This window comes from Cherax quadricarinatus, chromosome 26, assembly GCF_038502225.1.
Source record: "Cherax quadricarinatus isolate ZL_2023a chromosome 26, ASM3850222v1, whole genome shotgun sequence".
Lineage (NCBI taxonomy): Eukaryota > Metazoa > Arthropoda > Malacostraca > Decapoda > Parastacidae > Cherax > Cherax quadricarinatus.
In genome coordinates this window covers 18704599-18719100 of record NC_091317.1, presented here as the reverse complement: position 1 = coordinate 18719100, position 14502 = coordinate 18704599, and the positions used below count along the sequence as shown (strand labels likewise).

At 40.9% G+C, this 14502-nt stretch overlaps 2 protein-coding genes across 7 annotated transcripts in view; one reads left to right on the top strand and one right to left on the bottom strand.

Moving 5' to 3' along the window:
- LOC128691561 (small G protein signaling modulator 2) overlaps positions 1–14502 on the top strand; it is a 652393-nt gene that overhangs the window by 152884 nt on the left and 485007 nt on the right. The gene's annotated exons all lie outside the window — the stretch shown is intronic.
- LOC128691665 (uncharacterized) overlaps positions 11486–14502 on the bottom strand; it is an 82345-nt gene continuing 79328 nt past the window's right edge. The window contains exon 6 of the mRNA XM_053780512.2: positions 11486–12540. Within this exon, the coding sequence (XP_053636487.1) occupies positions 11973–12540 (568 nt within the window). The 3' untranslated portion in view covers positions 11486–11972. The remainder of the gene's footprint in view (positions 12541–14502) is intronic.

Here is a 14502-nt window from a genome sequence, read left to right as displayed (position 1 = left end):
ACTACCCCACAATGTACCTACATACACAGTTCTATGGCCATGCGGTGCTGAACTTCGAGTACCTTGTGGAACTAAACCTAGAGGAAAGATTGGCAAGTGGAGGGTGTGAGAAGAAAGAAGAAACTATGCAGGAATGAGGGAATTCTGGACTGCAGTGTAGTAGGAGAGGGAACTGGAAGAAAAGTCAGTGAATGAGATGATGGAGTCCGTAATTGAGAAGTGTCGGCAGGCAGAGGACATTTTTATACCTAAACGAAGTAGGTGAAAGAGAAAAGACAAAGAGAGTCCGTGGTTCAACCAAAGATGCAGCGAGGCAAAAATGAGAAGCATAAAATGATGGAAAACAATAGGAAGTAAAGGATAGACAAGAACAAAGAAGTGAGCAGATTAGCTAGATATGACTATGCCAGGGTGAGGAGAGAAGCTGAACAACAATTTGAGAACGACATAACAGTCATGATTCACAGCTATATCAGAAGAAAAAGACTAAAAGATCAGGTAATTCAATTGAAGGAGGAGGAGAGCTCATGGAAAATGACCAAAAAGTCTGCGAAGTGATGAGCAAACAATTTAAAGAGATCTTTTCATTGTGGAAACTGGCATTGCCACAAAGCCTGGAAAAAAGAGATTGTATCAATAGGTACTAGTCACCATACACACAACATGGAAAAAAAAAAGTTTGATGGAGCTGGATATATCAGAGGCAGTGGGACCTGACAGGGTGTCACCATGGATTATACGAGAGGGGCTAGAACCACTGTTCGAGCCTCTTAGCACTTATCTACCACAAGTCAGCGAACATGGGACAACTGTAAGGGATTTGGAAGACAGCAGCGTAGTACCAATATTTAAGAAAGGAGATAGGAGGCATTGAACTACAGGCGAGCGACATACCAGGTGGGATTGAATCAGATGTGTCTTCGTTCGTGGATGATGTAAAACTAGTGAAGGGAATACAAAGAGAGGAGGACGGGGAAATGCTGCAAATGGATCTGGACAAACTTCAGAGTTGGTCATAAGTGTTTATTGAATTCAACCCCAGCAAATGTAAGGTTGTGAAAATTGGAGAAAGGGCCAAAAGGACAGACACGTAGTATAGACTCGCTGGGACAGAGGCTGCTGACCTCATTCAATGAGAAGGATCTGGGAGTAAGCACAGTACCTAGCATATCGACAGAGGCTCACATTAAATGAACAGCCTCTGTAGTCAATGCTCACCTGACAAATCTGAAAGTGACTTTCAGGAATTTCAACAAAGTGTAATTCCGGGTGCATTGTACAACATATGTCAAGCCCATCTTGGAGTACACAGCGCCGGTGTGGAACCCACAACTGAGGAAGCATGCTAGGAAACTGGAGGGAGTGTAGATGTAACGAGATTAGTTCCAGAGCTAAGGGGTATGAGCTGCTGAGAGATACAGGAATTGAACCTAATGACGCTGGGGGATAGAAGGACCAGAAAAGACATGATAACATACAAAAGTTAGAGCAGAGAGGGACAGGGTGTTTGAGCTGGAAAAACAGGTACTTGGAGGCGCAGTTGGAAGTTAAAGACACAGATGAGTCACAGGGATGTCAGGAAGTATTTCGCCAGTCTCAGGGTGTTCGGTAAGTTGAATAACCTCGACGAAGAAATGATGGAGGCAGACTCCATATATAGCTTTTAGAACAGGTACGATAGGGCCCACGAAATTCTAGCTGAGAGTGAATCTGGCAAGCGGCAAGGACCAGGAACCAAGACTCGACCCCTGAAGCCACATAAAGATCCATCTACCAACTTTTCCTGTTGTTGCTTTATCACGCATTTTGTGTGCTATTACACAAAATGCGTGATAAGGGAATAACAGGAAAAGTTGGTAGATGGATCTATAACTTCCTGACAAATAGAACACAAAGAGTAATAGTAAACAGTCAAGTCCCAGGCAGCCACCGTAAAAAGCTCTGTTCCACAAGGCACAGTACTCGCTCCCATTCTATTCCTCATCCTCATTTCTGACATAGACAGAGATGTAAGCCATAGCTCTATGTCTTCTTTGCGGGTGACACCCGGATTGCCATGGCAGTGACCTCCATCGAAGACACCGCGAGACTCCAAGCGGACATCAACCAAATCTTCGAATGGGCCACTCCAAAAATATGAAGTTCAACGAGGAGAAATTTCAACTACCCAGATATGGAAAACTTGAGGAAATTAAAAATGTATCAGGGTATACGACAAATTTTAACCATACAAAAGAGCGAAAAAGAAATGTGAAGGACCTGGGAGTGATAATGTCGGAGGATTTCGACTTCAAAGACCACAACAATGTATCTACCTCATCTGCTAGGAAAATGATAGGATGGATAATGAGAGCCTTCAAAACTAGGGACTCCAAGCCCATGATGATCCTCTTGAAATCTCTTGTTCTCTATTGGCTGGAATACTGCTGTACAATAACGGCCCCTTCAAGGCTGGAGACATTGCAGACCTGGAGAGCGTACAAAGAACTTTCACGGCACACATAAGTATGATAAGGCACCTAAATTACTGGGAACGGTTGTCTGGGAACGGTGGCCTGGTGGCTAAAGCTCCCGCTTCACACACGGAGGGCCCGGGTTCGATTCCCGGCGGGTGGAAACATTTCGACACGTTTCCTTACACCTATTGTCCTGTTCACCTAGCAGCAAATAGGTACCTGGGTGTTAGTCGACTGGTGTGGGTCGCATCCTGGGGGACAAGATTAAGGACCCCAATGGAAATAAGTTAGACAGTCCTCGATGACGCACTGACTTTCTTGGGTTATCCTGGGTGGCTAACCCCCCGGGGTTAAAAATCCGAACGAAATCTTATCTTATCTTATCTTAGGTCCTTGATCTGTATTCCCTGGAACGCAGGCGAGAGAGATGCATGATAATATACACTTGGAAGGTCCTGGAGGGATTGGTACCAAACTTGCACACGAAAATCACTCCCTATGAAAGCCAAAGACTTGGCTGGAGATGTAACATTCCCCCGATGAAAAGCAGGGGCGCCATTGGTACATTGAGAGGCAACACAGTAAGTGTCCGGGGCCCAAGACTGTTCAACTGCCTCCCAGCATACATAAGGGGGATTACCAATAGACCCCTGACTGTCTTTAAGAAGGCACTGGGCAGGCACCTAAAGTCAGTACCTGACCAACCGGGCTGTAGCTCGTACGTCAGTTTGCGTGCGGCCAACAGTAACAGCCTGGTTGATCAGACCCTGATCCACCATGAGGCCTGGTCTCAGACCGGGCCGCGGGGGCGTTGACCCCCGAAACCCTCTCCAGGAAAACTCTAGGTAAGTACCTACACGAACGTATATAAACATGCACGCAGATACAAGGTATAGACTGGTAGATACTTAGTGTCACCATAACATTATGTGACCACCATTACATGTCACCATAACATATGATCGCCAGTACATGTCACTATAAGATAATGTGGACACCATAACATAACGTGGTTACCGTAACATAATGTGGACACCATAACATAACGTGGTCACCGTAACATAATGTGGTCACCATTACATGTCACCATAACAATATGGTCACCATTACATAATATGGTCACCATTACATGTCACCATAACATAATATGGTCACCATTACATGTCACCATAACATAATATGGTCACCATTACATAATATGGTCACCATTACATAATGTGGCCACCATAACATAATGTGGACACCGTAATATAATATGGTCACTATAACATAATGTGGACACCATACCATAATTCACTCACCACAAATAGTGAAGATCAATCTTATTGATTTTCTCCTGAGTGATGTGAGCTTCCTAGTGTTGCCAACCTTATGGGTGGAACACCTCAGGGTCAGTCAGCTAAATGTTCTTATATCGTGTTAGTTGACCATACACTCACATCTAGCTAAGACTAGTGTTCGCTCTCTTATCTGGCTACCAGGACATTTTAATAGCTTAAATCTGACGAAGAGTAATGAGAAAAACTCGCTGATTTCTGTAATGTCTGGCACAACTGCCTCCCGGACCTGCAGCTGAAAATGCTGGATCATACTAAGATACAAATTTTAATTTAAAATAATAAAAAAATATGTAAATTCACAATGTTTTTAATAAAATATTTATATTCTGTTTTCATTGAAAATTTTATCTGATTTTTTTAATGGGTTCCAGCGATGATGCTGAATCTTGAGCAATGTCAGTCTTGCTTCTCTCCAGTCTGGCTGGCTTATGTTGCTGTCAAGCTTAACTAAGCTGCTGGAGTATGCTGCGTGTCTGTGCGTATGTTTCGTCCTCACTGGTTTCCCTAAGGGATTATAGGTTTAAGCTGGGATAAGCTGCTACCAGCTGGCACTTGCGTCACTCAACAGCCTCTACCGAGCGGCCTCTCATTGGCTACTAGCATCTTATGTTGTTGTGACGTCACTTACCTCTCATTGGATAGCGCGCGTTTGCGTCATAGTGACGTCACGTACTTCTCGTTGGCTAGCAGCTGCTTGCGTCATAATGACGTCACTACGTATGTTCTCCGCTGTAAGATAAGATAAATTCATATCCTCAGGGGTTTACTCAGTCTCTCTCGTGTCATCCCGTAAGTTGTAGCTTCAACTTCGCTCTAAAATACGAAATAAAGTATTTACAAGATAACAAAGTTTTTGATAATAATAATAATAATAATTGAATGAACTCTTTGGCTATTGACAGATAATAAATAAATCTTAGGCTCTTTTTTTTTAATACCAGAAGTATGAATAAGACATATGTGCAGCTCTAACTGGGAGTTCATCAAGCCCCTCCCATGGTATGGTTTGAAACATTTCTCTGCAGATTGAAAAAAGCTTGCTGGGTAGGGGAAAAGCTCTTCACTAACGATACCCAGGTGTTGCACATGTATACCCAGGTGTTGCACATGTATACCCAGGCATTGCGCATGTATACGCAGGTGTTGCATATATACACCCATATGCTGCACATGTATACTTAGGTGGTGCACATGTATAGCCACTAAATACAATCATCTTCTCATAAAAGTACTGTGTGGCCAATATCTCCTACAATAACAGTTTGCACAAGAAATAAATACGTGTTTCTGAGTTTGGTACGTTGCTTGTATGGTAAAGGAAAAAATAACTGGCAGAGTTCCTCCGAGTATCTCTAGTATATATTGACTATTTAATGTTTTATTGGTTTGTGACATTCTGACCAAAACTTAACAATTGTAAATGAGCGTAATTTTTTTTAATATTGTTATTTGCATTATATTTCACAAATTATGAAGACTAGAGGAATACAAATCTAGACAGAGTATGATGTTACCCAGAGACAAGTGCATGTAAGTTGAATAAAATTTGCAGGTCTGAAGTAATGAAGTTAATAAAGGAAACAAATGTAGTAAAAATATATATATTTGCGAGTTAAGGAAGCACGAAGGTGTGTCGTAGAGTTAGCATAAAATACCAAGAAATTAGAATTTTCCACAAGGTTACAACAACAAATTTCAAATTTGTTTATTTAGTCAATTAAGATGCTGAGAAGTGATTAAAAAGGCACAATACCGTGACTTCAACAGCTTTGCTGTTGCATTGAATATTAATCCTTCCTTGGGTGGTACCTTAATACGGGTTAAGGGCTTTTGATACAAGAAATTGAAGCTACACTCACCTTTTGTTGGATCAAGCATGATTGCGTCTCATTCCCCAGACGCTGTATGATCTTGGCGCATTGTGCGCTTTCCAGTAAACGTAATAAACATATTACGAATATTAGACTAGTAGTGTGTGTGTGTTACCTGGTTACCTGGAGGTTATGACTGTATGACTGTATATTATCAATGTTGCAATACTGTGTGCCTTTGTTAAGGCAGATATATTAAACTCTTGGCTCAGTGTACGTTAATATGTCTTCTTTATATCATGTTAGGTAAATGGATACAGATTCAACTAATGTGACATTTTACTTTGGCAATGTTTCGCTCTCCAGGAGATTTATCAAGCCGACGGCTTGACAAATCTTCTGGAGAGCTAAACGTTGCCACAATAAAATATCATATTAGTTGCATCTGTGTCCATTTACCTAATATTTTGTGGGTAATTCTACCATTATTTCTTCTTTATATCAACCTGGGTGTTGGTTATATATGAGATATCTTTAGTACAGCAGCCTTAATGGCTTAGGCCATTAATAGGTTTAAAGGTTATCTACTACATGTGGGTGATTAGGGCTTCATGACACCTGTTAACCAGTCAAGAATATTTTGATTTGTAAAAAAGGGATCAAAGTAAAATTTCATTGTATATAAATTGAGAGATAGAGACACCTCTCGGTGTATGTCTCTCATACATACAGAGACATACATCTCATGGTGTGTGTCCCGTAGTTTGATTGCTAGATCACTCAGCTCACACACTGAGGTCCGGGGATCGATCCCCGGTACGGATGAAAACATTAGGACGTGTTTCCTTAAGGCATATGCTAACATTGTTCACCTATCAGTAAAGTAGGTACCTGGGTGTTAGTCGACTGGTGTGGGTCGTATCCTGGGGACTAAATTGACCTAATTTGCCCGAATTATTCTGCATGACAAGGGGCTTTCTATATAGTAGTATGTCATTAATGTCACCTAGGTTTGTATACCTTGTACAAGTACGTGTAGAAATAAAGATTATTATTATTATTATTATTATTATGATTATTATTATTAAAAGTTCCTATATCACAATTATTAGATTAAATGCTCTTGTATCTTATAATTATCAGTGTATGTTGATGTAGGTGAGCTGAAAGGTTTAAACTTTTATTACTCATCACTGAACTGTTTTACTACACCGTTCCATTATACTAATACTGATATATTATTATTATGTTTAATAATAATGATAATAATTAGTGATAGTCTCTCTTCGAAACACTGAAAGCTGTGTGTATCAATGTATATACACAGGAAATTTACTTTAACTCCCCATTTTAGTCATTAAAACATTCTTGCTCAATGTTGACCGGGTTACACGTAGCCTTAATGAGACTCGTGTATTTTATAGGCTCTCAACCCAATTAATTAACCAAGAAGGTAATAAAACTCGTCGTATTCGGTACAGCCTTTTATTATATATGAATGAACACGTATAATACAAATATTTTATAAATTAAATTGAATTGTAAAATATTCAATAAATATAAAACAACAATTAGGCAACATTTAAACATTGACAATGAGAATACTACTGTTAAGAGAAAGTTGCATGTTGTATATGACAGGTTGTGTTGTGAAGGTTGTGTGTTGTGAAGGTTGTGTGTTGTGAAGGTTGTGATGTGAAGGTTGTGTGTTGTGAAGGTTGTGTGTTGTGAAGGTTGTGATGTGAAGGTTGTGTGTTGTGAAGGTTGTGTGTTGTGAAAGTTGTGATGTGAAGGATGTGTGTTGTGAAGGTTGTGATGTGAAGGTTGTGTGTTGTGAAGGTTGTGATGTGAAGGTTGTGTGTTGTGAAGGTTGTGTGTTGTGAAGGTTGTGTGTTGTGAAAGTTGTGATGTGAAGGATGTGTGTTGTGAAGGTTGTGTGTTGTGAAGGTTGTGATGTGAAGGTTGTGTGTTGTGAAGGTTGTGTGTTGTGAAGGTTGTGATGTGAAGGTTGTGTGTTGTGAAGGTTGTGTGTTGTGAAAGTTGTGATGTGAAGGATGTGTGTTGTGAAGGTTGTGTGTTGTGAAGGTTGTGTGTTGTGAAGGTTGTGTGTTGTGAAGGTTGTGTTGTGAAGATTGTGTGTTGTAAAGGTTGTGTGTTGTGAAGGTTGTGTGTTGTGAAGGTTGTGATGTGAAGGTTGTGTGTTGTGAAGGTTGTGATGTGAAGGTTGTGTGTTGTGAAGGTTGTGTTGTGAAGATTGTGTGTTGTAAAGGTTGTGTGTTGTGAAGGTTGTGTGTTGTGAAGGTTGTGATGTGAAGGTTGTGTGTTGTGAAGGTTGTGATGTGAAGGTTGTGTGTTGTGAAGGTTGTGTGTTGTGAAGGTTGTGTGTTGTGAAGGTTGTGATGTGAAGGTTGTGTGTTGTGAAGGTTGTGTGTTGTGAAAGTTGTGATGTGAAGGATGTGTGTTGTGAAGGTTGTGTGTTGTGAAGGTTGTGTGTTGTGAAGGTTGTGTGTTGTGAAGGTTGTGTTGTGAAGATTGTGTGTTGTAAAGGTTGTGTGTTGTGAAGGTTGTGTGTTGTGAAGATTGTGTTGTGAAGGTTGTGTGTTGTGAAGGTTGTGTTGTGAAGGTTGTGTGTTGTGAAGGTTGTGTTGTGAAGGTTGTGTGTTGTGAAGGTTGTGTTGTGAAGGTTGTGTGTTGTGAAGGTTGTGTTGTGAAGGTTGTGTGTTGTGAAGATTGTGTTGTGAAGGTTGTGTGTTGTGAAGGTTGTGTTGTGAAGGTTGTGTTGTGAAGGTTGTGTGTTGTGAAGGTTGTGTTGTGAAGGTTGTGTGTTGTGAAGGTTGTGTTGTGAAGGTTGTGTGTTGTGAAGGTTGTGTGTTGTGAAGATTGTGTTGTGAAGGTTGTGTGTTGTGAAGATTGTGTTGTGAAGGTTGTGTGTTGTGAAGATTGTGTTGTGAAGGTTGTGTGGTTGTGAAGGTTGTGTGGTTGTGAAGATTGTGTGGTTGTGAAGGTTGTGTGGTTGTGAAGGTTGTGTGGTTGTGAAGGTTGTGTGGTTGTGAAGGTTGTGTGGTTGTGAAGGTTGTGTGGTTGTGAAGGTTGTGTGGTTGTGAAGGTTGTGTACTTGTGAAGTTTGTGTGGTTGTGAAGGTTGTGTTGTGAAGGTTGTGTGTTGTGAAGATTGTGTTGTGAAGGTTGTGTTGTGAAGGTTGTGTGTTGTGAAGATTGTGTTGTGAAGGTTGTGTGTTGTGAAGATTGTGTTGTGAAGGTTGTGTGTTGTGAAGGTTGTGTGTTGTGAAGATTGTGTTGTGAAGGTTGTGTGTTGTGAAGGTTGTGTGTTGTGAAGATTGTGTTGTGAAGGTTGTGTTGTGAAGGTTGTGTGTTGTGAAGGTTGTGTGTTGTGAAGATTGTGTGTTGTAAAGGTTGTGTGTTGTAAAGGTTGTGTGTTGTAAAGGTTGTGTGTTGTAAAGGTTGTGTGTTGTGAAGGTTGTGTGTTGTGAAGGTTGTGTTGTGAAGGTTGTGTTGTGAAGGTTGTGTGTTGTGAAGGTTGTGTGTTGTGAAGGTTGTGTGTTGTGAAGGTTGTGTGTTGTGAAGGTTGTGTTGTGAAGGTTGTGTGTTGTGAAGGATGTGTGTTGTGAAGGTTGTGTTGTGAAGGTTGTGTGTTGTGAAGGTTGTGTGTTGTGAAGGTTGTGTTGTGAAGGTTGTGTTGTGAAGGTTGTGTTGTGAAGGTTGTGTTGTGAAGGTTGTGTGTTGTGAAGATTGTGTTGTGAAGGTTGTGTTGTGAAGGTTGTGTGTTGTGAAGGTTGTGTGTTGTGAAGGTTGTGTTGTGAAGGTTGTGTTGTGAAGGTTGTGTTGTGAAGGTTGTGTGTTGTGAAGGTTGTGTTGTGAAGGTTGTGTGTTGTGAAGGTTGTGATGTGAAGGTTGTGTGTTATGAAGGTTGTTTTATGAAGGTTGTGTGTTGTGAAGGTTGTGTGTTGTGGTTGTGTGTTGTGAAGGTTGTGTTGTGAAGGTTGTGTTGTGAAGGTTGTGTTGTGAAGGTTGTGTGTTATGAAGGTTGTGTTATGAAGGTTGTGTGTTATGAAGGATGTGTTATGAAGGATGTGTGTTGTGAAGGATGTGTATTGTGAAGGTTGTGTGTTGTGAAGGTTGTGTTATGAAGGATGTGTGTTATGAAGGATGTGTTGTGAAGGTTGTGTTATGAAGGATGTGTGTTATGAAGGATGTGTTGTGAAGGATGTGTGTTGTGAAGGTTGTGTTATGAAGGATGTGTGTGTTATGAAGGATGTGTTGTGAAGGTTGTGTGTTGTGAAGGATGTGTGTTGTGAAGGTTGTGTTATGAATTATGTGTTATGAAGGATGTGTGTTGCGAAGGATGTGTTGTGAAGGATGTGTTATGAAGGATGTGTGTTGTGAAGGTTGTGTTATGAAGGATGTGTTATGAAGGATGTGTTGTGAAGGATGTGTGTTGTGAAGGTTGTGTTATGATGGATGTGTTGTGAAGGATGTGTGTTGTGAAGGATGTTGTGAAGGACGTGTGTTGTGAAGAATGTGTTGTGAAGGTAATGTTGTGAAGGGTGTGTGTTGTAAAGGATGTGCTGTTAAGGATGTTGTGTTGTGAAGGTTGTGTTGTGAAGGTTGTGTTGTGAAGGATGTGTGTTGTGAAGGATGTGTGTTGTGAAGGAGGTTGTGTTGTAGTGAATATATATATATATATATATATATATATATATATATATATATATATATATATATATATATATATATATATATATATATAATATATATTAGATGGATACGTTTAAAACTAGAAATATTTAGGTAGCTGCCCGATCCAAGAAATGTATCTTCGTATACTATATTTCATAATTCCAGTGTCTTGTGCTTCAATACTCACGATTGGGACAGTGTAGAATGCGGCAGAAATTGATAATGAAGTTAAATGTTAGTGCAGAGGATCTGATTGGAATCAGTAGAGTCATTCATAAGTCATCATATAAAATTTATATTCAAATTTCTTCAGTAAAAATTGTAAATTCGGACAAACATGGTCCAAATCTAATTCAAACTTTTCAAAGAGACCAATATCCAGTTATACCAACGTTGAAAATTTGAAGCTGGTCGAATAAGGCTTTCTCGAGTAATAAACAAAAATTAGTAAGAAGCAAACAAATGTTTGAGAATGTTACGAAAAGTAAGAAAATTTCTCTCGTTAATGTTAAAAAGATTAGTTTACTTTTTTCATTTACATTTAACTTAAAATTCTCCACCAAGCTATAAGAAAAAATACTTTATTTTAACTTTTTTTTTTAAATTTAGTTTGATAAAATTATCCTAAATATATCAAATTACCATCTACACAGCCCAAACTTAATAAAAAAAATACCTACTATTAAGATACATCAGCATTTAGGGTTTGAAGCTGATCAGAAGAGGCATTAATTAGTTATTACATGGAAAGCAATTTGCTTAATAAATTTGGCAAATTGAAATTTACACAACTCAGAGAGTGATAATCTGTGTTGTAATAAAACCCACTAATGGTAAAAGTTTAAAGCCAGCCAAGAAAGGCATTCTCTAGTAATTGTTCTGACTCCAGTGATTCCAGGTTTTTATTATTTCAGTAAAATTTCAAATTTGCACCTACTTCAACGAAACTAATGTAGTATCATTCTTCTTAAAGACTGCATCGCCAGTAATAATTTAAGGCAAGTCAGAATGAGCATTCTTTAGTTTTGAATAAGAAATGAATAGCATTTATTCACTACACTTCACCCAATGGCAGCATGAACCTTTTGTTCATTAAATCGTACCAGTGGTGCAAATTGGCAAGCTGATTAAATGAGTCATTTCCTGTTTTGGCACAGTCCAACTTGTCCATTTTTTTTATATTTTACATCACAAATGTACCTGTACACACACCAGACTTAATGGCTATTATCCTGGCCCTGGGATGCATCATCCATTAAATAAATATAACGGGAATAAAAATTTCACACTGTTTTACACATAAAATGGTTAATCTGCCTGTGCACATGAATGTTACTCTCCGACGTCGTCGAATTTTTTTGGCACTTTTTTGAACGTTTGAATCTACACTACTGAGGGTTTTGGAAGGTATCTATCCCATTCCAGGATGCCGGGAATGGGTTCAACAACTTTGGTCATGAGGAACATGACCATGCCAATTGTTCCAAGAATTTGATCCTCCTTACCGTACACAAATGATGAAAATTTGAATCCGATTATATGAGGCGTTCTCTAGTTATGAACGAAATAATATGGAAAAGTTGGAGAAAAAAAAGAGATGAAAAGAACAGGCAGCGTCTTCAAGGTCCTCCTTCAGGAGCACCTAAGAAAAGTTGGAGTCATTTATTGTTATTGGAGAACACTTGTGGCTGCCGCCGCCTCCTTCCTGCTGATCTGGTTCCGGCTCAGCAGTTGGCCTTTGATGACCTGGGTGATTCTCTCGATGTCTGTGATGTCAGTGATGGGGCGCACGTTAGTGTTTTTGGTTATGATTCCTGGAGCTGGTTTTCCTGCACCAGCCTCCACCGCTGTGCTGGGGGAGGAGGTGGTGGTGGTGATGGTTGGAGTGGTGGTGGTGGTGGTTGGAGTGGTGGTGGTGGTGGTGGTGATAGAACTAGTAGCAGTAGTTGTGATAGGTTTTGTAGTAGTTGTGGGCTTGGTAGTGGTTGTGGTGGTAGTGGGAGAGGTAGCTCTTGTGGTTCTCTGCTTGCCAGGAGTGGGCTTGGCAGCTGGGGTTGTTGATGTTGTGGGCTTGGCAGTAGTGTTAGTGGTCTTGGGCTTGGCTGTGGTGGTAGTGGTTGTAGGCTTGGTGATGGCGGGGGTAGCTGTCTGGGAGTGTCTCTGGCCGATGATCTGCTGCTCAGACTTAGTGTTATTACACAGGTTGTCAGGTACGTCAGTCTTGTAAGTGCAGTACCTGTTGGTGTCAGGAGGGACGGCGCCGCCATCAGTGTCTCACACACAAAAAATATGCGCGCGCGCGCGCGCACACACACACACACACACACACACACACACACACACACACACACACACACACACACACACACACACACACACACACACACACACACACACACACACGCACACACACTTAATAAACCCTCATATAGCTACACAGACACACAGACACACACACACACACACACACACACACACACACACACACACACACACACACACAACAACAACAGGCCTAGTGTCTAATCGACATGTTCCTAGGACAAAATGGTAACTAACACACACACACACACACACACACACACACACACACACACACACACACGCAGTAATGTATCTTGACTTCACTAGCATCAGTAGTAATGTATCTTGACTTCACTAGCATCAGCAGTAATGTATCTTGACTTCACTAGTGTCAGCAGTAATGTGCCTTGTCTTCACTATTGTCAGCAGTAACATGCCTTCATTAGTATCAGCAGTAACATGTCTTCACGAGAGTCAGCAGTAACATCTCTCTTCACTGCTATTGTGCCCCCTGAATGGGGCCCACTATATATAATGTACAAATGTACATTATTTTTCATATAATTTTATACTGTCGATATGTTCATTAATAGCTAAAATGAAAATATCTTGCTTCATATTATTTGATTTAGCTATATCATGAGGTAGGATGTAACACACTTCACAGTGCTCACTGTTTGAGAGTTGGGGTTGGCTGTCCGCACTGACAATTGCAAAACTATCACCTCGCTTGTTTACCTACCGGCTCCTTGCTGGAGTACCACGGGAGAGTCACATGATCACACCTGATGTGCGGCCAGTTGTCGAGAAATCTTTCTCCTCAGCCGATCATCACTTGACCAGCACCCCTCTCTACATCTCTCCAGAGATCTCTCTCGTTTCTGGCTGTGTGTTCGTTTTTTAGACTGATTTGTTTGGGATGGTTTTGCTGAGTCGAGACATACTTCTTGTAACTGTGTAACTCTGTTTGCAGAGTATAGTTCAGACTTAGTGATTTTTGACGTTTTACTGAGGTTGTGTCATAATGACGCTCTAAGTCAACCCAGATCCCAAGCTACAGCTTCTGTCCTATTTTGTGTGGCATCTGTGCACCGTCATAGTCGGGGATTTGGTTATGCTGAACTTATATCCAGTATTAAGGGAGATTTGTGACGTTTATGGAGGATCTGCTGATGGTTCCTAGTTCCTCACACTGTGCTGCTGCTTGTTACTGTTGGCGAATGATTCGTCATATTGTTCAAGCAAGCTATTTTGGTTGCCTTGTTGGTCAAGAAGATATATTATTTGAGGACGTTTAGTCAGTCACTGTTTAAATCTAAGTTGAGTCGAGTCTTACTGAGACATAATGAGCACTTTGAGCACACACGCACGCCTTCACACACACGCGCCTTCACACACACACACACACACACACACACACACACACACACACACACACACACACACACACACACACACACACACACACACACACACGCACACACATGAATCACAGGGATGTTAGGAAGTATTTCTTCAGCCACAGAGTAGTCAGTAAGTGGAATAGTTTGGGAAGCGATGTAGTGGAGGCAGGATCCATACATAGATTTAAGCAGAGGTATGATAAAGCTCACGGTTCAGGGAGAGTGACCTACTAGCGATCAGTGAAGAGGCGGGGCCAGGAGCTCGGACTCGACCCCTGCAACCTCAACTAGGTGAGTACACACACACACACACACACACACACACACATACAACAGGCCTAGTGTCTAATCGACATGTGCCTAGGACCAAATGGTAACTAACACACACACACACACACACACACACACACACACGAATAGACTCTGAAGTGTCCCTGTTCGCAGATAACGTGAAGTTGATGAGAAGAATTAAATCGGACGAGGATGAGGCA